The 27,518-nt window shown below is 41.9% G+C and overlaps 1 protein-coding gene across 3 annotated transcripts in view; it reads left to right on the top strand.

Annotated features, from left to right (window-relative positions):
- Positions 1-11,295: 11,295 nt before the first annotated feature.
- Positions 11,296-27,518, top strand: part of UGCG (UDP-glucose ceramide glucosyltransferase) — a 29,900-nt gene continuing 13,677 nt past the window's right edge. For 2 of the 3 annotated variants that reach the window (XM_054185449.1, XM_054185451.1), the window contains exon 1: positions 11,296-11,634. In XM_054185449.1, coding sequence (XP_054041424.1) covers positions 11,537-11,634 — 98 coding nt within the window. In that variant the 5' untranslated portion in view covers positions 11,296-11,536. Of the gene's footprint in view, positions 11,635-11,678; positions 26,825-27,518 lie in introns of those variants that run through there. The other variant, XM_054185450.1, reaches the window with a different exon arrangement.

The following is a 27,518-nucleotide window of genomic DNA, read 5'->3' as shown; positions in this document are numbered from 1 at the left end:
CTCCAAGCTCACTCAAGGGAAGACCCATTTGAGAGCAGTTTTGTCTACCACAGGGCTTTTTGGCACAGACAGATGAGCAGAAGGATAAACTCAAGTACTAACCCTGTGGCTTTCACTTTCAGACTCTGGGCTGAGGTCTTAAACTTAAAAGAAAGTGGGGGAAATTGCTCAGTCATCTATTTGTTCATTTTTTTTAATATATCAAACAGATCATGCTCCTGAACAAGGCAAAAATTTGATGGATCCTGCAGCTGTTCCCACTGTTTCTTCTTTGATGTCCAGGTTGATATCACCAATGCTGACACAGCATCAACCAGCTGCTTCTACTTCTGTTCCTGGCAAGACTCTGCTTTTACACATGCAAGCATGCCTGAAGACAGACACCGAGGGTTGCTAAGGGCAGTTGATTCCAGAAGCAGGTGAGTATATATTCCATTTCAGGGGCATAATTTTGGACATCATTCTGACATTCATCCGTACCAAATCAAATTCCTTCCTGTCTGTACATCTTTATGTAACAGTCACTTTCTGGGTCAATGTCAAGAACTGAACTGGGGAAAAAACCCCAGAGTAAAGGGAGAAGTCACTACATGAAAAGACCATGATGCTAAGAACTCTACTAATCCCACATCTCTTCTAACTAGTAGTCCCCAGAATGCATACAGTTCACAAAACACCTAAGAACTTTTAGATTAGAATATTTACAATATTTACAATAAAGAAACAAAAATATGTTCTGCTTATGGAAAGGAAAAAGTACGTAGAATTTTACAAAATCGCTATTTCAAAAGCAGTTCTCAGACTTTTCTCAGAGCTGCCTCCTTTGTAATCCATCAAAGCTCAGCCTTCTCTCTCACCTGCTGTGTGCTTCATTGTAAGAATATTCCCTTGCAAAGAAATTTAGAAAAGCATTAAACTGTAGGGCTTTTGTAATGGGCTTAAATGGTAACTGAAATTTGTTAATTTCCCCATCAGCCTTCCCCACTTTCTTAAGGAGTAACTCATGGCAAGCGATATGTAACAACACAACTAAGGGTGCTCTTTCATTTACAAAGAACCTAAAAATGCTATGGAAATATTGAATATTTTTAGAAACAGAAACTCAGATAGTATCAGTTATCTACAGAGAAACTGAAAACTGGTTTCAAACTGCGCCTGTCTAGACTCAATGTATATTAGTCTTCTGAGCCACTTAACAGCTGCTTCGCTGTGAGAGTGGTAATTAAATAACCACACCAGCAATACAAAGGACCACAAAGACATCACAAGAAACTTGTCAGCTCAGACATGTCAGGTCACCATGTTGGCTACCCGTTGTCATTGCTTCTAACTAGATGCTCATCCCTGTGCAAAGCTGGAGCCTGTAACTACTGTGGAAAATGGGCATAGCTCAGGACAGGTGATCCCTGTGATCTGGGTGAGCATGGTGAGAACATCTGAGGCGCTGACCTGAAACACTCTGCATGAAGGATTCCCCACTGTTTCGGCTAGTCTCAGTTCTTCACAGTCTCTGCACCTCCTAGCTGTGCAGGAGTGGCTACCGAGGTCATAACGACCTATTAGTGTTGCCCAGTTCACCACCTAATTGTGAAAATGGCTGTGCAACTGCAAGCCCACAACAAAAGAGTGGTTGTATCCTTCTGGAAAAAACATTTCTCTGTTTGAAATAGCAGGTCTGGGCTATGCTATAAACACATTTTGCGACAGCGCAGCTTTTTAGGTACAGGGGCCTGTTACTTGCAACTCCTCTAAACAGCAGGTACAGAAACGCAGGTACTGCTTTTGCAGGATGTATACCTGTATTTGTCATGGTTAATAAGAAGCATCCTGAGAAAGAGTCATGAAACTTGCTCAGGGTTGTGGTGAAATATAATTTGCACAGCAGTTTTTATCACGTTCCTGTGAGACGAGCTCTATTTTTAAGCTTGGTTTCACAAAATAAGGAAACTGGTATGTCAGAAAGCGAAGTGGTAAGATGTAGAAGCAGCAGTAAAAGCTAAGTGAGCAACTCTGGAATCACTCATATTTGATTGATTGAAATATTGTCTTAGCAACTATTTAGCAACAACTGTTTATAAAACACTTAAGTAATAGCCACTCAAGTAGTTTTTTCAGAAGCAGTCTGAAAAAGCCAGATGAATTTTCCGCTAACAATTTTAGCAGCTTGTTTTTATCCTTAGGCTGCACTGTCCTCAGCTTCTTTCAGCAGCATCCAGGTAGAGAATGGACAAGTCAAGCTGTCCCTTTCAATCGCTGCTATGGTCTGTGACTCTCTGTGATGAGAACCAAGCATATGGGTAGAAAGGATGTCTCAGGGAGTTCTGGCTGCTTGTACATAACCTGTCTTTCCATCTTCAATTTCCACGTCCACTCAACTTCTGGGAGAATGCATGCAAATACTCATGGATACCAGGAAGGAGACCTCAGCACTCCATACGGGAGTGCAGAGTGATTCCTGAATGCTTGGCAACTGTGCAGTGGTTTGGAAAGACTTCATATCTTCGCAGGGCCTTGGGAAAGAGACATTCCTTAGGGACGACTCTGACAAAGCTAGTGGAGTATGCTGTAATTCTAGCCCTTGAGACATAAGTAGGAAACCCTGTGAGATGTCTTGATGACTATATTCAATCACAAGAGGTATCTTGTAATCAATGTGTTAATTGTGGACTTCAGAAATTGACAGGCACTCTGCTTCAAGGCGGGGCAGACCTGATTTCTAAGCCACATACCTTTCTAAAGCACATATTTCCTCCACTCCCCTAATCCTGGGGTGCTTTGATAAGTAAGGACCAAAACATCATTATGATTTTGCTCACCTACTTAGCCAAGGTGGTTTTGCTTCCAGGTTCTCATGGTTGTAGTAATGAGAAAGGACTGGGGGCTTTTCAGCTGGTCCTCGATCTGCTCCCACTGAACTCAGGAACCACCACCTCCCACCCCAGCCACCATTTTCATACCATAGGTGTCCGGTGTTGGTGCCCAGGAGTGCACCAGCTGCGTTCGGAAGGATTCATTTTAGTGTTGATATCTATAGATACATCTAGCTATGGTACTTCTATCTATTCATATTCTTGGAGCATCAACAAAGTATTTGTTGATGGAATCATCAAAAATTTGCTGATGGAAGCATCAATTTTAAATCTAGTGTCATATTCAGTCATGAAACATCACTTCTTCAGTGGATGGACTTTGTTCCCCGTAGTGTGTTTTCCCTTGATTTCACCATTTTTGACTCTTGCTCTCAGCTTAAAAAAGCATTCATATTTTTGGTCCCCTAGCCCAAGGGGGCCCTCTGACTCCAATTTCTCTTCTGTTGGTCCCAGCCCAGAGTCCTAGACCCCCAGCTCTAGCCTTTGCTGGATGCCTTTGGTTCCTAACTCCCTGAACAACTTTTCTGTTATTGAATCCACTAAGACTTTGAAACTGGGGTCTTGACTGCCTTTGTCTGGGTTAACAAGAATGCAAGTTTCTCAGCAAAAAGGACTGTTAGGTGCTAGGGAGCGTCTGCTTGGATACAATGTCTGAAAAACAAACTTGACTATATGTTTCCATTGGTAGTATGCTTTTTAACTTCCACTCAGTATTTATTTATGGGAAATTTTTATTTGTAAGAATGTATTGACAGAAACTCTCAGAAACTCCCTGAACGAGTGCTTGGTCTTCCAAAAGTCATGAAAGATTTACCTATCTAATCAATTTGCATTTTTGCTTGATTCTTCTCCTTATATTTATACTGAATTGTCCATACTGGACATTAACCATTATGAGGTGACGTCAATGGCCAATAGAGCACCATGAAAATAAAAATAAATTATAGGCAGAGTGAAAAGTCCATGCATAGTGTGTATCTGACTGGAAAATGAACAATAATTTTTTTTTTAAGATACTTGCAAAAAAATTCCAAGTTCATTCTCAGAACTATTAGTGAAAGACATAAATTTAAAACATTATCTAAACAGAGCAAAATGTTGTAAGAACTGATGACCTTCTCTTTCCTTCTCTATGTTCGTATTCAGTATTTCTCTAATGTGTTTTTTGGTCATAAAAAAACCAATTATATTTTGGTATATATTCTGCTCAGCATGTAAAATTCCACAGACATACCTGCAAACAGATTTAGCTCTTAAAGGGAAGCTGTTTGCTTAATATTCCTTAGAAAGGTGACTTTTTAAACACAGAGATTATTTCTGAAACAAAGCTAGCCCCCAAAAGTGAGTGGATTTAAAGCTGTAAAAAAACCTTCTGATTGTACAAATATATATAGTTTCCTGTTATACCTCAGATATCATTGTCCATGAACAATTCTCATAAATTCCATGGGAAAAACTTCAGCTCTGAAAAACAGCACAGATACTGAGCTGCTTCAACCAAATGCTCTCACCCCTGATCATCATCCCTTTTTCTCTGATCACCACACAGGGAGAGCCTTGACCATCCTCCTTAGCCTGTGGCTCAGCAATAATTGAAATGCTGTGGCCAGATGGTTTTGTTTTCCAGGAGGTGAGGATAGCATGATATTCCCCAGAAGGTGCATGTAATTTGTTTGTAGGACATTACATTTTTTTTAAAAGCAAAAGAAAACACTGGTATGTAGATACAACAATTTTGTGGCAGTCTCTATATTGGGAAATAACATCTTTTCACCTTAAAGAGATTATCCTCATCCTGAAAATCTCACAATAAAAATGAACGGAGATAAGGGAAGGTAAAGGAAGAAAAAAAGGGCAGATGAAAATGGAAAAAAAAGGAGCTTTAACACTTACTTATAACAAATCCACATTGTTCTTGCTTATTAATAATTGGAAATTAAAAGGAGAAACTCTGGAATACCTAACAAAGGACAAGATAGAGCAAACACGTTTGGGGGTGCTTTTTCATTTTCTGTGAGAGCAAACCCCTGTGAAATACGGCAGAACATAGTCTAGGGAGCAAGCAAGGATGGAGTAAGTCTGAATAAAAAGAGACTCAGAAAACAAGAGGACAAGACGACTGGGCAAGGCAGGAGAAAGAGCCATTTAAATGCAAGGAAGACTGAGCTCTACTGTGCCTCCAGAGTGAAGAGTAAGAGCTTCAAAGGAGAGTCAGGGAAAAGCAGTAAAGAAATGGTAGATATTCAGGGAGTATGAAAGAAAAAAGGTTGAAAAGGCCTGCATGGATGAGCAAGGGCTCCTGACCAAAATCAAACATAAAAAGGAATCTTAGAAGAGGTGGGAGCAGGACAGGCAACCCTGGAGATACACACTCTCATAGATACAGATACACTCTCTGAGCACGTAGGGAAAGCCACAGACCATCTGGAGCTGAAACTGATGAGGAGTGTGAAGGACAGCGCAAAAGCATTCTACACATAAAAAATGTGGGACCACTGCTGAAGTGGGGAGGGTACCTGGTGACAAAGGACATGGAGAAGACTGATGTACTCAGTGCCTACCTTCAGTGGAGGAGGATCAGGATAGGGACCATTGAACTGGACACCGACGAGACCATTGGATCTGACAGGATGCACAGGAGTGCTCAAGGAGCTGGCCAACACTATCATGAGGCCACTTTTGATTGTCTTTGAAAGGCCAGGCAGGATAAGGGAGATTCCGGAGGACTAGGAAAAAGAAAATGTCCCTCCTGTTTTCCAGAAGAGCAAGAAGTTAAGAGTCAGGGAACTACAGGCTGATTAACCTCACCTCAGTCCCCGAAAAGCTGATCGATCAACTAATCCTGGAAACAATTTCTAAACATACAAAGAACAAAAAGGCAATTGGGAGTAGTCATCATGGATTTATGCTTAGGGGGAATCATGCTTAATCAACCTGATAGCCTTCTATGGTGAGATGACTGGTGAACAAAAGGTGATATCTGGATGTTGTGTATCTGAACTTTAGCAAGGCTTTCAACACCGTCTCCCATAATATCCTCATAGACAAACTGACACGGAATGAACTAGATAAGAGTATGGTAACAGAAAGTTGGCTGAACAACCAGGCTCCAAGCCTTGTGATCAGTGGCAAGAAGTCCAGCTGGAGGATAGTCCCTACTGGAGTTAATGAGAGGTCAATAGTAGGGCCAATGCTGTTTGACATCTCCATGAATGACAGGGTGCACTCTCAGAAGAAAGTTTGCAGATGATACAAAACTGGGAGGAGTGGCTGATACCACACATGGGTGGACTGCCATTCAGAAGGATTTTGACATGGAGAAATGGTCTAACAAGAACCATGTGATGTTCAAGACAGGGAAATGCCAAGTCCTGCATCTGGGGAGGAACAATCTCAGGCAGCAGTACACACTGAGGGCCAGCTCTCTGGAAGGCAGCTTTGAAGAGAAGAACCCAGGGGTGCTGGCGGACACAAAGTTGTCCACAAACGGCAATGTGCCCTTGTGACAAAGAATGCTGACAGCACCATGGTTCTCATTAGTATACGTATTGCCACTACAGGAGAGGCATGGACATAGTAGAGTGAGTTCATCTTAAGGTTACAAAGATGACAGAGGGACTGGAGCATCTGACATTTGAGGAGAGGCTGAGAGAGCTGTGATTGTTCAGCCTGGAGAAGAGAAGGCGCAGGGGCATGATACCAATGTGCACAAATACCTGGTCAGGGGGGACTAAATAAGATGGAGAAAGACTCCAAACTGGGCAAGCTGCTCTAGTTGACCCTTACTGAGCAGTAGGTTGGAATAGGTGATACCCAGAGATCTCTTCCAAACTCAACTATTCTGCAACTCTGTGAAATTATTTACTTTGTTTTTCTAAATTTAATGCTTCTCCAAGTATTCCATAGTTTAATACTGACTGCAGAAGCACAACTGTTTTCAGCAGCAATACTTGGGAGGATGTTTATAGGTTGGGGTAGACTTGGAACAGTTTCTCAAGAAAAATACCACGTAACTGAAACACTTGCATGGATCTTATAATATTGAGAATATTTTTCTTTTCAAAAAGTGCTTTCATATTCTCTTACAAAAAGATTTCTGAAGATCAAACGCAGTGAAGACTCATTCCTCACATATTTGTACTTCGAGGTTTCACTGCAAGCTGTAGGTTTAACTTCTTCCATTCTTGGGCATTTGTAAGAGCTCTGGTGTCTAATTTTCCTGTTTGATTTCTTGAGATATTCTACCAGACAAGAGACAGCCTGTGCTACAGCTAGCCTAGAGCGGCATTTGTTAGACCTCACAGGCCACTTTACATATGCTGATTAGATAGCTTGTTACTGCCAAATAAAGAGGATACTGGCAGAGTTGTGCGATAAATTTGGTCTCTCTCCCCTCTACCAGGCAGATTCTTCCTCAATATTTACAAGTGCTTTAAGATGTGAATACAATTCTGAACCCATTTAGGCAGGGAGACTAACAGGCAGAGCGCAATTGCATATATTTCTATATCAAATCCAACTAATGAATGCAGACTATTTTTTGTAATCTAAACAGGAGATTTAAAAAAGAGGAAGCTGCAAGATAAAACATTTGTATAATAACAAACATGCTGAGCAGTAATATACATATTTCTTTGATTTTATTCAAAGAAAAGGAACAAAAAAGGTATGTTAATAAAAGGTTACTTATATATATACAACATCCTGCTTGGCCTTGGAGGCAGACTTTTCAGAGTTTAAATTAATAAAACTCAAAACTTTGTTACAAAGCAGTTTCAGACTGCAGATGTACGAATGGATCTAATCATTAGGCATAGAGAAAACTTACACTGTCTGTCCCCTTACTTCCCTATTTTCATGAAGAAAAATGCTCATAAGCAAAAGAAAACTAATTTGTTCTTGCTTTCATCATTCTGAACACAAACAGTAATAGTAGAGCGAACTGGGGAGTGTATATTTGGAAATAGTAACAAAGGCACACACAACCTGTGAAATAGCATTTCAGCACATTTTAAATACATTTTTAACTGGAATTTAGGTGACAAACTGTTTTGCCATCTCAAGATGGAGAAAGAGATCACAATTTTCTCCCTCCAAAGCTTACGTAAATGAGGGTTTTCGACAGAAACTCAGATGATTTAGAAGGAAATTGAAACGTCTGTGTAGGGGTTAAAAATTCTACAGATACACTAGTAAGAGAAACTTTTGTGGTTTTTGTTTCCACAGTCTTCTCAGAACTAATACCAGTATCACTACAGGTTAACACACGTAAGTACTTTTGCTAATGGTCTAAATACGCATATCTCTTTTTATCAGTTCAAAATTACATAAAAGTGTTTGTATTGTGTAATTTTTGCCGTTGGAACAACAAGTCTCATACCTAGGCCATTTAGGACCCTTCAGAAGGAGATTACTATTAATCTTCTTCCATCTGCAACAAAGCTACCCTCAAACAATGAGGCTAAAATCATCAATATTTTGGCAAAATCATGAATGAACCAAGAACAGTAGCTGTACAGCACATGGAAGGGTTGTTTTTTTGTTTGTTTGCTTTTAATTTAAATACAGTACACATTAGCATAAATCCAAAGCATTTGATTAAAACACCAGGGTGTATCATGCCCCCGAGGTATGATGAGGCATCTTTGAGGAGGAGGCAGATTTGCCCTGTCTAAAGAACACTGCTCTCTGCGAATCACTGCAGTCCACACGAACAGAGGGGAGACCAGGTGCATGTCTCCTACCAGTGAGCTCTCACAGCTCCAGATGGCCTCTTGTTCCAGGGAACCATTACTTTTTTCTTTGCTCCCCCACAGCACTTAAGATACCTGCTTAAATGATCCATGTGGCAGGGTTTGACTAGAGAAGTTACTCAGGTTGAAGGCCTTACCCTACCTGACTTTCCTCCACCATGCTCACAAATGGAGTGTAATGGCTCCTGGAATTATATTGGAGCTTCCTATTTTAAACCAGACATGGACCTGAGTGTTGGGTGCTGCAGCTTTTTACCTTAAACCCCTCATGACAGAGAAGTTCTTTCTCTCCATACAACAAAGCCAGCAGGACAGAATGCTGTCCCACAGAGGATGGCAGAAAGAAATAACTTTGCTAAACCAAAGGTATTTATGCCGGCTTGGCATCTTCCTGCATAATATTGTTTGAGGACTGCGCATTCATCAGTATGGTCTGCTGAAGTGTAGCAGCCAGTAGCAAGTTAAATAACCTTTACACATTTTATTTATGAAGAAGCCTCAGCAAAGTTTGTTTGCATGGAGCCATTGACCCTAGCTATTGCAAAATAAGCAGCCTGTCAACGTAATCTCCCAGGCAAACACCTTCTAGGACAAAGAATAAGCTTTACTGCTTCACCTCAATACTTCAAAACTAGAAAAAGTTTAATAAACTGTGATTATTTGCTAAACTGACTACCGAAGACAGGCCATCAATCTTCCTAAAGTCACTGTAGTGTCATATTTTAATGCAAGATACTGTTTTGCATAGGCTGTTTCTGCCTTGGAAGAGAAATGCGATCCAACTAGGTAAGGGTTATATCAGCTATACTCTAACAATTCAGATGTATCAGCTCATAATTCTCTGGATAGACTAGTCTTGTGACAGTGCCAAAACTGAGCATGACAACTCAAATCATGGCTAAAAAATGTATATACAGCTCATTGAGGCAATTGTTAAGTCAATATAAATGTGATAGACTCTAACTGCAGGAACGAATAGAAAAATTAAAAAATGACTGCAACTTTCCATTACAAATGAGATATGGGCACAATCTGTGAGAGGGGAATTTGAAAATTAAGGTAAATTGTTTTACTTGAAAATTTAATGTTAAGAAAGTTTTACTAAGAAGACACTGAAGCCAGTAAGGTATGTTGCTGGCCACCATGATTTATGTGGGAACTAACGTTAAGCACAAACTAACAGACTACACAGGCAGTGCTGGCTCTAGGATGGACTGATATCTCTGTTCTTACTGGAGTTATCAGTAGCTTTTAACTTTCAATTTTAAATTGTGCTTTTAATTTAAATTTGGTCAATTTGTTGCCACACCATGTGGCAAGAGATCCTAGCTTTTCTGACAGTAAGTTGCCTTTAAATCTCTGCATCCTAACTTCTCATACACAATTAGAGCTACCTTAAAAGCTAATTCTCCTACAGTTTCAAATCCTTATGGTGACTTTAATGTTTTAAAAAAATATGGCATAAGTTCTTAAGCAGAATTTATGAACGCTCTTTCATCTGCATTAATAATTGAGAGCTGTGGAAGAAAAAAAATCTATTAGAGAGCGTGCATACACTGCAATGTTCAGCTTGCGCTACTGGTCAAGAGTCCTGAGGAAAGCGTGTACCTTCTCTTGTACAGGTAACCATAATCTCTTATGTACAGCTGTACTTCTTTCCGACCAGAACTAACCTGCATCTGGCAAGCTCAGTATGCTGGCAAAGGCACCCAAGTAATTTTGTTTTTCCGCAGCATAACCCAGATTAATGGGAGTTAAATTTAAAATGGTTAATGCAATGCCTGTTTGCCTATTACACAATGAGCAGAGGAGACTAGTGCAAACTGTAAATGCTGAACAGAAATGCTGGGAAGATTCTTCATATGAGTCCCCTCGAAAAGGGGGACAACATCAGACTAATAGGAATTGCTATAAACACTGTAACCAAATAAAGGCAGGACTAGATGGCTTAGATGATTAGTAATGAGCAACAGGCTCATTAATAGGGCACTAACCCAAACCCAGACAAGGCTGGTAGTCACCAGGCTGCTCTACCATGGCGGGCCGGGATGAGGGTGGCTGTGGAATGACCACGGGCATCACCCCAGCGCTGCGGGCGATGGCGTGCGCAGAGGGGATCAGCGCCATGAGGGGCTTCAGGCGCACCCCTCTGCTGGAAACAGCAACCCTACCCTGCAGCGCTCGAGGCTACCGCGAAAGCTTCCAGACCCCGAAACAGTAAATAAAACAACAGGTTCTGCGCAGCCCTACGGGCCCAACCTGTGTTCGGCAACACCCGGCCGCCCCGGGCCCTCCTTCTGCGGACGGCGGGCCGCGGCCTCCCCAGGTGCGCCCGCATGGTGGGGAGCGTTTTTAAAAGCCACCAGCAAAGCCGGAGGACAAGGATCGAGCGCCCCCGCCACACCCCTCCTCAGCGGCCACCGGGCCGTCCCGTCCCCAGCCTGCCACCGCGCCCATCATTCCCGCCCGGTGCCACCGGCCCGGCCCAAGGAGGGGGACACCCCCAAGGTCACGCAGCCAACGGCAGAGCGTACCCGGCTCGGGGCGTGTGAGGCGCGGTAACGGATTTAACGGCCCGCCCCGCCGCCGCCATCCCCGTGACCGGCCGCCCCGCCTCCCCGGGGCCAGCCGCCAGCGCGGGGCGGGCGGGGCCTGCGCCTGACAGAAAGGCGGGGGCGGGCGGCGGCAGGCAGGCAGGCAGGCAGGCAGGCAGGCAGGCAGGCAGGCCGGCCGGCCGGGCGGGCTGGTGGCTCCTTAGTGCGCGGAGGCCGCCGGGCTAGTGGAGCAGCAGCAGCAGGAGGAGGCATTTCGAGAGCCCGCCCGCTGCCGCTCCGCACGCCACCAGGCCGCCCAGCCTCCCTCCTTCTCTCCCACTCCGCCGCCGGCTCCAGCTTGGGCCGCCGCGCCCCGGGGATGGCGGTGCTGGCCCTGGCCCTGGAGGGACTCGCCATCTTCGGGCTCATCCTCTTCGTCGTGCTCTGGCTCATGCACTTCATGTCCATCATCTACACGTAAGCGCGGGCGGCGGGGGAGGTGGGGGAATGGCGGCGGCGTTGTTCCCTCACGCCCCTCCGCCCGCCATCGCGCCGCTGAGGAGCAGGGCAGCGGGCCTCGTCCCCCGCCACCGCTCCGCCTTCCCCCCCGCGGATGTCAGGCTCCGGGACCCGCCCTGGCCCAGGAGCGGGGCCGGGGGGCTGCTCACCTGCGGGCCGGCGTCTCCTGTGGGGCCCGGCGCGCACCCCGGGACCGGGTCGGCTGTCGTGAGGGGGCACAGCCCGTCCCCCGCCATCGGTCCTCAAGGGAAACACCACCTCCGCAGGCTTCTGCTTTTGCACCGTGGTCTTTGCTCCTCCACCTTTAGTGCTGCCAGGGAAGGCTTGAGTTTTGGGTGTTTGGGTTTTTTTGTTGGTACACCTGTAAAGCCAGGCTTTTCTGCTGACGGTGGGAGACCAAGGTGCACAGCAGTTATAAAATGTGTGCTTTTTTTGACTGTGCAAGGAGTGCACAGCAGAACAACTGAACTAGCACAGTAGCCTGTGTTGACCGGACAGAATTTTGGCTATATGTATGCTTTTTTCCTTCTGAGAAATAGCACTAGTAAAAGGAGGTATGCATAGTGTGTCCAGACCCTTCTTGGATAACTCTGAGGAAAAATGCTTTAAGAGTTCATGCGGCGTGTTTGTCTTGGTGGCTAACAAACAAAGCAGATTCCTGCTTGAGCCTGATAGAGGAGTTATCTGTGAGTATGTGGGGAAAGGCTTAACAACACACCTCACTTTCTGTAGAAGGCCATGTTTTTACTCTCTTAAATCAAAGGCCACTGTTGTATCACTACAGGCATTAGAAAATATCTGAATTTCCATTTGCTTTGCTTGTGCTTATCTGGTCTCCTGTCTTGCTGTTCCACATGCATCTGATAAGTATCTGTGATAAACCCCAGCCCTTATTGAAGGCAGAGCTGCTCTTGAACTCATGGGTGCTAGAGAATTGCTTCTACTGCCCTTAGTCGCCGTTGCCTTGCTCTTTTTTATGTGAAATCACTTAGAAGCTCTAATAATTTTTCTGTACTGTAGTTGGGTTGTCTTTAGATCTTATGTTTACTTGAATAATTACCTTCTTTCTTGAAAAGTAGCTGAATGGGTTGTCTTGGGCACAAATGGCGGGGTTTCTGTACTGGGGGACTGCAAGGGTGCCAAGTGGGGGAAGAGACCATGGACTACCATGGGCACAGCTGATTCTGGACAGCTTTGAAGCTGTTGAAAACTACCCATTGCATGCTAAAACCTCAGCCTATCAGATAAGTGTGTGTGGTGTTGGTGCTCATAAATCTTTTAAGAAAGAGTGGCAGCTGCAAGGGGCAGGAGACACAAATGGAGGTATGGGGGAAGACATGCGAGAGGATGAACAGGAGGAGAAAGGATGAGATATGCTAAGAGAGAACAGAGGAGAACCAGTGGAAGGTGACACTGTAGGGCAGTCCCTGCCACAGGAGCTACACCCTCAAAGAGACTGCCTCCTGTGCAGGCTGCACACTGGAGCAGGGATGCTCTGAATAGACTGTGGGCTGTAGGCAAGCTGTGGCAGAGGAAGTATACATACCCCTGAAGGGACTGCAACCTGTGGGTGATCTGTGTGTGTGCAGCTGGGATACACACATGCCCCCTGAGGGACTGTAGCCTGTGGGTGACCCAACCCTGAGGAGACTGCAGCCCATGGCAGACCCGTACTGGGGCAGATACTCTGCTGCAGGGATTGCAACCTGTAGGTACGTCACTCCAGAGCAGGTACACCTGCTGGAGCAGAGTAACAGCTAAGATGCAACCAGCAGTGGAGTAAGAAGCAAGGCGTGGCAGAAAAACCATTACGCACTGACCCTTGCCTCCTACGTTGCCTCGCTGAAGGGCTTGGGAGGGACTGAGTGTAAGGAGCAGTGAAAACAAGAGCAGTTTGCATGGAAAGGTGGGGAGGAAAGGTCTCTGACTGAAGCTGAGCCTGGGGAAGGAGGACAGAAGGTGCTTCCCTAAAAGTCTGGTTACTTATCTTTTTTCTGGATACTCAAATTGATAATTAATTGTCTGTTAATTGGCAATAATTTAAAGTCAGTAGAATTCCCTGAGTTGAGACTGTTTTGCCTGTGACAGTAATTGGTGGGGAATGCAGGTAGCAGCTGGACTTGGTGTGCCCTGGGGCTGGAGTATTTGCAGGGGTGTGAAACTTGGAAGGAGTTGTGTTTTTTGTTATTAGGGATCTGCATTGCAAGTGTATATATTGTGTATGGGGAGTTAAAGCAAACAATGTGTTATCAGGTGGAAAACTTGCCAGCTGCGAAGGGGGTGGGTAAGAATTGGGGTAGTCTTGTCCTGACCTGTGTAGAAAAGTGTGTTTCCAATAGGGCTCTTGAGATACCATCTCAGCAGGTCCAGAACCAGGGGCTGACTCTTTGTGAGAGTAATGGGCTGGTGGCAACAGGGATGTTTAGTGCTTAAAGGTGGCCCTTGGTTGGAGGTGAGCAGCTGGTAGCACTGAAGTGACCAAGTTGCAAGCTGTGCTGGGTTAGCAGACTGTTGTGGAGGAGCTGCCCCAGTTACAGTGATTTGGAAGATCTGTGGAAACAGGACCACTGCTCCCTGTAGTGTGACCACACAGCTGCCCTCTGCTTGTAGTGAAATTAAAGAAATGCTGGACACCTAGAGCAGCCATCCCATGGAGATGTCTGTGCAGTGGCTGTGGTGGTGCTGGGAAACTGGATCTGGTGGTATATAGCTGATAGCTGGAGACAGCACTGCTCTGGTGAGTACGGACCCTGTGGCACGTGTAGGCATTGCCTTGTGTGAGGAAGGAAGGTTGTGGGGTTGTCTGGTGGAATAGTATGTGGAGGAATGGCCTGATCCTGCAAGCAAGGTTCCCCTGTGAAAGGAATTTAGCAGAAAGAGGTAATTAACTTTGTTTGCTTTGGCTGCTGAGGTGCATTTAGGGGAAGGAACACTAGGTAGGTGGTGATTGCCAATGCCATGGCCTGAAAACTTGTGGCTGGACAATGTTACTAGTGGCCCTCATCTCAGAGAGGCTGTTTTGTCCTGGGCAGTGGGCACAGCACGCTGCACCCTTTCCTGCACCCTAGACCACTGAGGTATGACGGGGGGTCTTTACTTATAGATGGAAACTCCTTTGGATGTCAGTGGGAGGATGTAGTATTAAAATAGAATTATGTGATACCTGTCATGTACTGAAAACTGCTTACATTGTACCTGATACAGGAAATGAAGAAGAAAGATGAAACTAATCAGTCTAATTAGTCTTCCTGTTTTCTCTTTATGGACAGTATTGTTGGTTTAACCCTTTTTTTTAATGTCCTTGGGGTAGAGGCTGTTTGTCCTCTATCAGCCCTGTGTCTAGCAGTGCTGAACTGGTGAGTTGGAAGCATGGATCTGTGCCACTGGAGTACTAAAATAATGTTGAAACATGTCAGTGAAGCTGTTGTCCTCCTGTGGTTCCCCATTGGTACTTCAGATGTTTGATTTAGCAAAATACTTAGAACAAGTGTGAATTAAGTAGATGAATGGGATTATTCAAGAAAGTAAGCTTTTTTTGTCTTGAAGTGTTGTCAGCAGTTGTTGTCAAGGTTAAGGTCATGACAGCATTTCAGCTGTGTTGGTTTGTGCTGTAATTGCTTTAAAAGATGTAGCTTTTGGATATCTAAGGTACTGTACAAGGTTTCAGTTGATGAAAAATGTCTGTTCTTCCATACTGCACTTGTGAAATCTGATTCTTTCCACCTCTTCCCCATAGTGCCCTTCCCTACTTTGAAGGGTTTTGATTTACAAATAAGTATAGTAGGATGGGTTGATTTCATACTACTTTAAAGTAAGCAGGTGGGCTGAAGCAATGAAATGCAAATAGCCACACTGTTAAGTCAAAAGGCCAATCCTTATAAATTGTCTAACACGTGATTATGAAATGGATCTTGGTTTGGTGCTCTCTCAGTAATACTGAGTCAGTGAAGTAAATGCAATAAGCATGGACCAAATGGCAGGATTTTATAGCTAGTAATTAGATAAAGTGTGGTCTGCATATATTACTCTGGGATATTTGACCTGTTTGAGTTGCTATTCTTTATACCCAACTCAGAACCTTGACTAAGACTCTTTCTTGCTTGCATATAGGGTCTTCAGTTGGAGTTGAGCCACCAGCTAATCCAGTAGGAGGAATTCAGTGCTGGAGGTTTTCTGATATACTGATTCTGAAACCATCTGAAGTTGTGTAGTTGTATAGACAATGAAAATGAACTTACAGCTATACATTTGTGTTTAGTTCTGAATCTGAAATGGAAAACCATGTGTATGATGTGCTAATAAGGAAAAATATTTATAGTACTGGCTAAAGTGTTGTTCAGGAAACCAAGGAGTAAGTTTTTCTATTTTAGCAGTCTATTAAAATTGTTACTTAATTATTCTTACTAACTTCTGTTCTAAGAACATGCAAAGAGTGGAACAGAAGTTTTGTGAAAAAGGGGAAAAGTGCAAAAAAAAACCCAACAAAACTAAAGCTATTTTGGGGGGTTTTTGGCATTCTTAACACATCTTGATTTTTCTGAATCACCGGTTAGCAAGATCTGTGATAGTGGATTTGCTGTTTTAACTGTATTTCAAAATAGATGGTTCTAGTTTAATAATGATAGGAACCTTCTGAACATGCTGTGCCTCTTTTGAAAATAAAGCTGGCAGGCAAAGCCTGTGGAACCTAGAAAATGCCTTATTTAAGCATAATCAATCTGATCTCAGTTTCCCTAATCTGTCTTCAAACTTTAGTCTAAAAAAATGATAAAAGGTCTTATTTTTTTTCTCTGAATAACTCTCACTACTTGTTGTTGATCACTATTTCAACTTGAACACCAAGTAGTGTGTAAATTTATTGTGGTACTGAGGAGAGGCAATAGAATGGCTTTTAAGTTAAAGAAGTCAAATTCAGTCTTTGGTGACTGGCACTGAACATTGCCTCTGCCACAGAATTACTAGGAAATGTTTGGTAAATCTCTTGAGCTGTTTATATCTTGCTGCTTTATTTGCCTGGTCCACAAAACTGGACTCATGGTGTCCGTGTTCTGGTTTTGAGTCTCCATTGTTCTTGTAACAATTGTCAGTGGTAATTCTAATTATATCACTTAATGTATATCACTTCCTTTCTTGAAGGCATCCACAGTCAGTTGATACTGAGGTTGTTCATTGCCTTGGTTCCCAGGTGTAAGTGGGAAGGGTAGTGCATGCCATTTAATTGATAAATATGTTGCTGGTTTTAGCTTTATAAAGTAATTTGTCTATAAGTTACTATAGTCAATGAAGAAATTAATTCTGCATTCATGTGGCATTTGGATGTAATTGGGCCCATTGTGCCTTGTCTACTGAGTGAAACCCAAGACTTTCAGAAACATATAAACGTAATAAAACACCTGAATGTAACTAAAAGTAATTAATAGCCTTAGTGTAATGTATATACCCACAAGGAGGAAATTCAGTTTGCACAGATGCATGAAACTCAAGTTTCCTGACATACTTTTGCAAAGTTGAAGAGCTTTCTAAACATGGCTTCCAAACCTAAACACCCTCCCCCACATAGTTGATGTTTGCTGTTTTTTTTATGTGAACTCATTTTTATCCTTTGGTTAATAATCTATTGATGTATAGTAATTGTGACCTTTCATTCTTAAGAAAATAACAGTTCTGTTTCTCTTGGCCCTGCTTGATTGTCTTGTCAGCCTGTTTTTTTTCTTTGTCCCTCCCTTGCGGCTCAATCCATGATTTGTGTCCAGGCTTACCCTGCTCTCTTCTCTGACCTCTCTGCTTGTCTTCTATTGTCTCCTTTTCACCTTTTAGCTTGTTGATGGGGCTGTCTTTCTTTGGACTGCCGTAGGTTTTCCACTGTCAGTGTCTGGCAACAGATTGGCTAAAGTGTCTGTTAAGAGCAGTAGTAGTTACTCAGTGTGCCATCATAGGGTTGCATTGTCTTTGCTTTGTGGAAGTGCTTCAGAGGCAGTCTTGTCACAGATAGGAGCCAGGAGGGGATGAAGCGTAGATCTAATTTAAAAGGTGATCTTTAGAGAATTCATCTGTTCCTATCAGGTGTTACCAGGCGTAAGTGAACTAACATTTTGATAGACTTTGGAAATGATGCAAATACTCCTTTCTGAGATCAGAGGTACCCTTTCTTCTTGTTAATAATCAAACTCAAACAGAAAACTGAGAAGTGTGATTGTACTGGAGTTTCTTCAGGAAGTGGCTGGAAGAAGTCTAGCACATGCAGAATGCTGCATCTGCTCTTGGGTTTGTCTTCATTCCTTAGTTGAATCTTTGTTGAACTTCAGCCATTCATGCTGAAATTTTCCGTGCAGGTTGTCCACCTCAGGGTGAGTGTTTTTTCCTGTTATGTAGCTGATGACAAGTTTGATGTAAAATGTTGGTAACTTTAACAATGGGTGGTTGTCTATGATCTTGTGTATGTGGAACAGGGAATGAAGCAAACTCATGATCTGTATGAGCAATCTCTTTCTGCACAAAATCTTAGAGGCTTAAAAGCAAGTAAAAAAGGATTTGGATGTTTGACCACAAACTGGGACACTGGAGAAGCATGAAAAGTTGCAAAGTTATCTGAGGCTTCTGTTTGATCTTGGGTAACATTTTTATCTTTTTGCTATTTCTCTCAATATCCCTGTCTCCAATAATCTGTGCATTGAGGATGGACCCCACTTATGCAAAAAGCTTAAGATACTTGCTGTGAGTGTTACATCCATACAACTAGATGGTTGCTTTTACTCAGTAAGTGAATGACAGCATTGTAGCAGAGGCAAATCTGAAGGACAGTAATGTGAAGATATGAAATCAAGTACAGTTACTGGGGAGAAACACAGGAAAATGACAGGGTATGGGAACACACAAGTGGCTGAGGCTTTAACAATTTAGAGGCAGAGCTAAGAGTCAGTTTTTCAGCCCTGTGAATGAAATCGGAGTGTTTCAGGCTGGAAATGCCTGTTGAAGGTTCAGTTCCAACGCCCTGTGCTCAAAGCTGGACCAAATTTCAGCAGTTTGCTCTATGTACACTGCATAGGTAGGATAAGATAGCTTGTGATTGAAGATGGAAACCACTAAAGGGATACTAAGTGTGAGATGCACAAAATCATCAGGGGTCAGTGCTGGGGCCAATAGGGAAAGCAAAATGGTGCAGAACCAGAAATTGGAGAGTGATAACCACGTGGGAGAAAACCCATAATGTTGGAGGCAGTTGGGGAAGGCCAGTTTCTCAATGGCATGAGTCGGGGATAAGATACAGACTATAAACCTTGGGGTGACAATATGGTAGTAGTGGCTCTGAACGTGAATGACTTAACAGTATGCAAGGAACCAAAGCCTAGATCAAAGACTGTCTAGGGTAGATTTAAAGGAGTGGAGTTGTGGGAGGCTGGATGGTATGCTTATGCTGAGAGGAGGGAAGACGGTGCCATAGAAGTGACTTAAAAACAAACCACATCTGTTTGAGTGGTTTGCATGGAAGGGGAAGATAAGAAACTGCAAGATTTAGGGTATGTAAGGTGACAATGAAATGGGTTGGGTTAGTGGAGCACAAGGCAAAAAAGCATCCAGCCTTGTATATCAGCTGGAGTGGAAGAAGCTGAACAGTGGGATAAGGAATATAATTTCTTTGTCAGGATATGAAGATTTCAAAGAAGTTTAAAGAAATTGAGGTTTTACATGAGCCGTGTTTCCATAAAGGCCTAACTTTTGATTAAGGTGGGCAAGTAGAGTGGTAGATAAGTGACTTTAAAAATTAATTTGTGAAATTTCTGTCAGAACTGCTCTGTGGCATGCTAAGTAACTAACTAGTTTTACTGGTTTACTTGAGCACCCTTCAGTATTTGTGTCCATTAGTCCCTGGGAGTTGCATAATGCCAAATAGTGGTGTCAGAGTTCACTGGGATTTTTACTTTTTGTTTTAACTGAAATTACGTTCTTTGCTTTTGAGACACTTAATATTGGTTTTGCTTTTTACTGAAGACTATTGTTTAAAAGAAATGATTAATTACTTTATTGTGAGAAATGTTTTGCTATAGGTTTTAAAAGAACTTTTCATTTTGTTAATTGCAAGGTGAATAGTTTTGCATTTTCTTAAATATGTTGCACTTAATAGTGGATGAGGACCCAGGGTAGACTTTACCCTCTCATAATTGGCCTGGGTGAATTCATACCTTGAGGCAAATTATTGAAGTTGTATCATACATAAAGGAAGTCTTATGCTGCCCTTTGGACAAATAAGGTAAAAACATGCTTACAAGTGTAAACAAACATAGAAGGCCGAAATGAAGCATTGTACAAAGTGAAAGATTAGGGTTATTTTGGCAGTGATACTTCTAATGTTTTGCTTTTGGAATTGTTGTATTTCTTAAAGCAATTTTTGAACACTTGATAGGTGCTTCTAGTGGACCAATCATTTTTCATTAAAACAGTGGGATAACTAATAATGCATCTTTATTGTCAGTTTGTGCTGGTAGTTGCTTTAGTCTGGTTTAGACCACTTATTATCCCCCTCTTCAGAAACACCTCTTTGTAAACCAAAGACTGTTTTGGTTTGTGGTTTTGTGTGTTTTTCCCCTGCTGCACCCCACCCCCACATTGGTAGGGTTCATCTCATCTTTGTCAGCAGTACAGTCCATGATTAGGAATCTGTAAATAAAGTTAAACATTAATTTTTATTTGTTTGCAAGTGTCCTATTTTTGAGTGCTTGCCTTCAGGTTTTGGTTCTAATATACCTGTATAGTCATTATGACTTCCCAGGTGACTGCTGCTTTGGTTTCCTAGTGGGCTGTGTGCTGCACTTCCTTATAAGGCAGAAAAAATATTTCTCTAGTCATAGGCACACCTCGTTAGGCATAAAATAATCAAGCTGCTGAAAGCCAGATTTTGGTCAATAAACTAAGCTGTTACTGAGGATGTATACCTCTTTAGCGTAAACAACATGCACAGTATGAGGTGATACAGTGGGTGGTTGAAATACTGTCAAGGGTTGTACCTGTTAACCTTCTGAAATACCAATGAGATGTTTCAAAATTAACATACTCCACACTTCCTTTTAAGCAATTTTTAGAGGTGATACATATATTTCATAACAGCATTTCCAAGCAGATATTTTTATGTAGATTGTGTAGTGGTGAGGGAGGTAAACGTTTTGGGTTTTTTTTTTTGAAAGTCTATGACCAAAGTGGTTTGTATTTGGTTTTGGTTTTTTTTTGGGAGAAGACAGGTGAAATTTACCAAGTTAATCTTTCTGGTTTGTATCTGTTGGAAATGTAAAAAAAAAAAAAAAAAAAAATTTACCCTTCTGAAATGTTGTCAAATATGGTGTTGAGTGTAGAAGTGTTACTTAACTCTTTCTTTGGAAGATTTTTTTATAATTGCTTTTGTCAGTTTCTGCTGTTCCTTACAGGCTGCTTATTCAAGCTCTCCAAGGCATTTATAGTGAGAGAGCAGTGACACTGTCTTGCTGACAGTTGTGTAGTCCAGACAAAGTTTACAACTTTTTTTATTATCCCAAAGGGGGGTAATATGGACTGGGACTGTGTGTTCAAACTTGTGTGAATTGGTGTTTGAGTAAGATTTCTGCTTCAGAGGTATGCTGTGTTGCACACTGGAAACACTTGCAGCTGAGTTAGTTGAATAAAAAATGGCCAGTCATCCACTGAAAACTAAGAAAATAGGCATGGTATCTGCTTTATGATTTGTTAAGGTAGTTTCTGTTTAGTCATTACACAATTCTGTTACTGGCAGTTAACTGTTTTGGAAGCTTTTAGGGAGAAGAAACTGGAAAATTTTGATGGGTGATGGGGATCTGTGGCACAAAGGGAGCATTAAGGGACAACCTGGGGTCTGTAGGAAGCACATCATCTAATGTTTAACAAATGTTTTTATTTAAACTTGTGCCTTGTGAAATGAATAGGGCTGAGCTATTCTAATCCTATAAATTTGCAAAATTAAAATCAGAAAAACAAATTCAATATTCTCACAGTAAAAATTTTCTAAAGTTTTGTGTTTTGAAAGATCCCATAGTTGACATTGAGGGGTTGATCCCTCAATGAGAGCTGAACCACAGCTCTCTTGCTGTGGTTGGTTTATCTGGCCCAGACTTACTGCCATCCACTGTGGATGCTTTCATAAATAAAACACAAATCACACAGGATGCAGTTCTCTGAAGTTGCATAATGTTTGTTGCAAGGAGTCTGTATTGAAAAAGCATTTTTATTTCGATGCCTAAGTGGCTCTTGATTTGATGCTCAAAGGGATAATCCAAATCCCCTCCCACCCCTACACCTTCCTAAACATTATGCCATTCTAATCTGCTTTTAGTGAGCATGTGGCTATGTGGTGACTCAGATCAGCGAGCTGGCTTTTTCTGTGGGATAGTTCTCTGTTTGATCAGCAGGCTCATCCAATTTATCTTGTGGCGCTGACTGTTTTATAGCCACCAGTAAGCCGAGGGTGTGGGAAAGCAGAAACAGGGAATGAATTGCTATTTTCATGGCAGCCTGCAGATAGACTACAAGGAAAAACTCTGTGTTCATTTTAATGCTTAGTATGATCCAGCAGTGGCTGTGTTGTAGGCAACTTGGTTCTGTTAAGCACACTTCATTTCAGCTTGCTGAATTGTAAATTATCTAGGATTCAGACAGCAAAAGGGTTCCCATTACTTCATGTTTAACTACAAGCTATTGTATGGGAGCTTGTTTATTTCTTTTTTATCGTGCAGGAACAGGGAAGGGAGTAGGAGAAAAATTTCTAGATTAAAAAAAGGGAGTGTTTGCTCGTTTTAAGATGAGGTCTGTAATGTTTGTTCTTTCTTTTTCCTGAAAGATAAGTTTTTTTCTACGTAGAACTCTAAAATATGTTTGAAAAACTTAACCTTCCCCTTCTCTCCCCCTCTTTTAAAAAAAACACTGTATCAAATTATGGATTGAATCTACTGAACGTGACTATTGTGATAACATGTGGACGATGCTTCTTAAAGAATTTCAGCTTTGTATGAAGGCTTCAATTCAAAATGGCAAATAGCACTAGATAGGATTTTTACTCTTCTACACTGTATAATTTTATTTGTCTTTATTACTAGCCACTGACTGAACTACAGCTTCCCAAAACTGGAAGAGCAAATTGATGTTTGGTTTTTCAGAACATTTACCTTCTGAAAAATTAGTGATCACAATCTAGGTTCTTTCTCACTCAATTCTCAATGCCTTTAATTCAATTTTTTTTGTTGTTGTTGAAAAGCTTTGACTGGTGCTATTTTGGAACTTGTTTTTAAGGTTGTTTTTTTTTAATCATTTCCCTTTCTCTCCACTACCCATCGTGATTTCAGTGCATTACATTCTAAGGTACCTTTTTTTAATCTGTGGGGTGTGTGTAGTGCGGAAGAAAATACACATTGAAAGCGAATGAAATATTTGGTCTGCCTTCCACCCTCAGCTGGAATGTGATGAAGCAGTAAGCAATTGCAGTGTGCTTTTCAACATAAACTTCTAGTATGCAATACTAGAATTGCAATATGCAATACTATATTACATTTTAAGGGTTGGGGTTTTTTTTGTAGGCACGTACAAACCTAAACTCTTTCTCTGCTGGCAGACAGCCACAAGAAGTCTGTGCTACTAAGTGGGCACCTGAGTCTTACCCACCATTTCCTTCTTTCAGACTTGCCTACTTCCCTCTATCTCTGGGCATTTAGTCAAGACCAACTGACATTTAATTGTTTTTAATTAGAATTGCTGTCATACTAAAAGTGACATTGGAGTTTCCTCTTAGGTCCTTTCCACTTGTTCCCAGCTGTGTATTTCTATTCCTTCCTGTTGTTGGACCTGACACTTGTGTAACTGTTTGGTTGGTGGGTGGGTTGACTTGCCTTGTGTCCATATGGCCGTTGAATAGGGTGTAAGCAAGTGTCAAGAGTGGAGGATGGAGAAGACTGCCTACCTGAGAACACTCTAGTTGGCTGGTGGCATGGGTTGACCTGGGCCAGCAGCCAAGCAAAGGTGTCCTGAACTGGCACCAGCACATTTCTGTGGGGTGATATCTTCCTTTCAGCCAAGAGAGGTAGAAGGGTGGCATACCTCAAGTATTACTTCAAGAGTCACTTGTGGATACTGGCAGTGTTTTATGCTAGTAATTAATTCTAGTTAGCTGTTTCTGGCAGGCAAGTAAGGGCAGAGAGCAAATTACAAGGGAGTGAATGCTGTAAAGAACTGTGATGCAGAGTTGGTTATGGAAGAGTTTTCAGGGGTCTGACCTGAATCCTTCTGTATGTTTCTAAAGGCTGCTCATCCATGGGCAGCTCAGCTCTTCTGGAAGCCCACTAAAGTCTGATGAGGCAGCATATTCACAGCCACCTTCTTGAACATACTCTGGAGCTTCTTGCAGCCTTCACAGAAGGCAACCTGAAGTGGGAGGAAAGAAGCCAGATTTAACTTTCTGTTTAGTGAGTTGAAGCAGGATTGTATGGGCATTGATTACTGGCACAATGTCTTGTTTGGCTGGTGTTGGTGGCAGCACAGAAAAGGAAAATGGGGGGGGTTTAGATCAGATATTAGGAAGAATTACTTTACTGAAAGAGTGGTCAGGCACTGGAACAGCCTGCCCAGGGAGGTGCTTGAGTCACCATCCCTAGAAGTATTTAAGAAATGTCTAGATTTGGCACTTCAGGGCATGCTTTAGTGGCAGAGATTGTAAGTTGTTTGTTTGTGTGTGGTTTTTTTTTTGGTGTGTGTGGTTGGACTTGATCTCAAAGGTCCTTTCCAACCATGAAGCTTCTATGATCATCCTTTCAAACTGCATACTTGCTAAGATAAACTGACAAAATGCTAACATTACATATGGGGTTATAGTTATGTGGTGGTTTAAGTATGTCAACTAGGTCACTGCGGGATTAGACAAATGTCAGCACTGCTAAGAGTACAGCACATCCCAGAAAAAGAGGGGGAAGGACGAAAGAGGGAGTGCCTCTGAGCAGTAGCCTGTAGTTGAACTCGTTCAGCTATGTTATGTAGCTCCACTGTAGGGAAGAAAAAGGCTGAAAACAAGATGAAGGTGTTCAGTTCTTGATTTAAGAATAATTCTGTCCATTTGCTAGGAGGCCTGTGGCCACAGGAGATGTTGGTTGGTTTGATCTGGTTTGCAATTTTTAAATCTATCTGAAGTCTATGAGGTCCCTAAAAAGGAGAAATAGTGTAGTAGGCCTCTTACTGCACAGTAGCATGCCTGTGTACTCAAATCTGGGTAGAGCAGTATGAGAAATAAGTACTTGATAATAGTGTGTTATTCAGGCTTAGTTGTGTCATTGCAGAGTCCTCTTGTGCATCTCTCTGCCTCCACACCCAAGTGTCTTGTTTTGCTTCCTGGTGGGGTGGACCAGGGCTATGACAAAGGCTGCTCATGCAAACCCCTTCCCTCCTGCCTTCACAGGCGGGCAAAAACTTGTACTATAGCTCCCAAGCCAAATGCTGTCTTGAATTCATGACTGCAATAGATGGAATTAGATTTTTATTTATATGTGTGACTTATTGTAATTATTTTTATATATAAAAGGACAATCTCTATATAAAAAAGTGTTCTTGATTACTTACTTGTAAAACGGTCAGATGATGGTATAAAAAGTTGCTTTTGAAAAAATAAGTTTTAACTCATTTGGTAGTTATGTGTGCCGCCTTATGTGTAATTGTCTTTATACCATTACATTAAGGTGGTAGGATTTCAAGTGGCCTAATATTAGTCTTTGTGAAGTAAGGCTGCTGCTAACCCTTTCATGAATTTAGGAATTGTCTGTAATACTTTTTGAACTCTTCCAATCTTTCTTTCAGTTGTGTTTAATGCACTGACTGGTGTGGTGTATTCTTAGCAAATTTCATTTTTTCTTCTGTGCATAAAGGAACTGACTTTTGGAAATGTTTTAACACAAGATATGTATAAAAAGTAAGGAAGATATGGGGAGCTCATCCTTTTTACCTTCTTGTTGCCAAAAGAAGCAGGATAATCTTACATTTTATTCCTCCTGTTCAAGGTGAGATCTGTCTGTTACTCCATAGCACCACAAACACCTGTGTGAGGTGGTTCAGCTCACTAACATGAAAAAGAACTGGGGAAGCTGGGGGGAGTATGTAAATTCAGAAGCAGGAAAACTGTCCCTTTCAGAAGTAATGATCTGCTAGCTTATCTTCATGGCCGGTGGAACCATAGTCTCTGGTGCTTTCTGCATCTTGTTACTGCTGTCTTGCAACATTTAAGTATCTGTTACAAATTTTTGATCAAGAATTATTTACCTACCCCTAATAGGATAATCCTCTAAGTAAAGTAGCTGCTGAGGGAATGTTGAAATGAGTGAATAAAGAATGTTTAGGTTTTTTTGTCTGCTTTTAAAAGGCACGTGTTACTATCTCAGCTGGGAGACCCCGGGGTCTGCTTACTGTAGCAATCTTTTTGGTGGAATAATCCTCTTGCCCTTGATGAGATGAAAGGAGGAAGTGTAGTCTTGACCTTAAAAAAAAAAAAAGTTTTATTGCTTAACTTGATACAGGTTAGCAAGAATTCATGATGTAGTGTATTGGGCAGTGATAACTCAGTAGCAGGATTTTGTCTTTGGAAATACTTTTTTACCTCTGAGAGGAGAAATCTAGATTACAGTTACTTCTGTGGGTTCATATCATGTTAAGGAACCAAGTTTGAGAAACTTTTGCAGATGCCTCTTACATGATAGAGGATAGTTGAACTATAGCTCCTGATACTATTATGCATCCTGCTGCTTTTTCTTTCCCCACCTATGTACACCAGCACCAGGCAGCTCAGAAGGAATTTCAGTTTCACTACCTAGGGATTTCAGGCTGATCCATTTAATATATGCAGGTGCAGAAGTGCTTAAAGATAAGGTGGCTACTGGTCTTTCACACACAGGATCTGAAAGCGTCTATTAATAGTGCTGTGACAGCATCTGTTTCAAAGTTGCAAGTTGTTATGCATTCCTTGGTGTAGTGTTTTTCTGTGGCTTACTGTGTTAGGCAGAGGTAGAAAAAAAAATCACCATAAGCACAAGCTAGTGCTCAAAAATACCAGCTTACTGCTTCATCTTACTTCTACTAAGGAGACTTTGGTTCATGCTCTGTAACACACAGCTTCATCTAGAAGGTACCTGCATCAGCAATGTTAATGTTATTTAAATTTAGTTTATTTTTTGACTTCCCTGTTATGTGTTACCCTTAATTTGAATATTGTAACTTGTTTTTTATAATGGTTAGTCTGTTTCTCTGGTGATGGTAGGTTTTCAATTGTAATTTTTTTAATTCTTCAGAATTTGCCACTTCACAAATAGCGCTTCTCAGTGTAAAATGATCAGGTTTACTGTTAATTTGCCTCTTGCTCCATAGACTGTAACAGAGCATTGCAATTACTGGCATGGAAATTGCTTTACCTTAGTGTCACAACACCACAGTACTTTCAGGATGGCAGGCTGCCACTTCTGTGCAGTGTTATGAATAGAACATGAACTGGAGTCTTATTTTTAAGATAGCATGCTAGAGACAGTCTTACCATACTGAGCTATACTCCGTGTATGGTGCTTCATAGCTGAATAGCTCCTGAAAATGCTGCAGGGCTCATTTGCATGTTTTACAAGGTTTCCCTCTCTTACACCATGTGTAGGCTTTTCCTTATGTAATTCAATCACCTGCATAATCCTATGTGTCAGCATGGTTTGTAAGAGGATGCCTTGCAAGATTCTGCAGTTCTATCACTTGGTGCTTATTCTTTATCACAGTCCTGCCTGAAGTCTGTCTTCATCCTTTCTCCCTTTACCTCTTTCCATTTATTCTGCCACTTCCTT

Source organism: Rissa tridactyla, chromosome Z (assembly GCF_028500815.1).
Source record: "Rissa tridactyla isolate bRisTri1 chromosome Z, bRisTri1.patW.cur.20221130, whole genome shotgun sequence".
Taxonomy (NCBI): domain Eukaryota; kingdom Metazoa; phylum Chordata; class Aves; order Charadriiformes; family Laridae; genus Rissa; species Rissa tridactyla.
The sequence above is the reverse complement of the archived record's forward strand: the minus strand, read 5'-3'. Positions and strand labels throughout refer to the sequence as shown.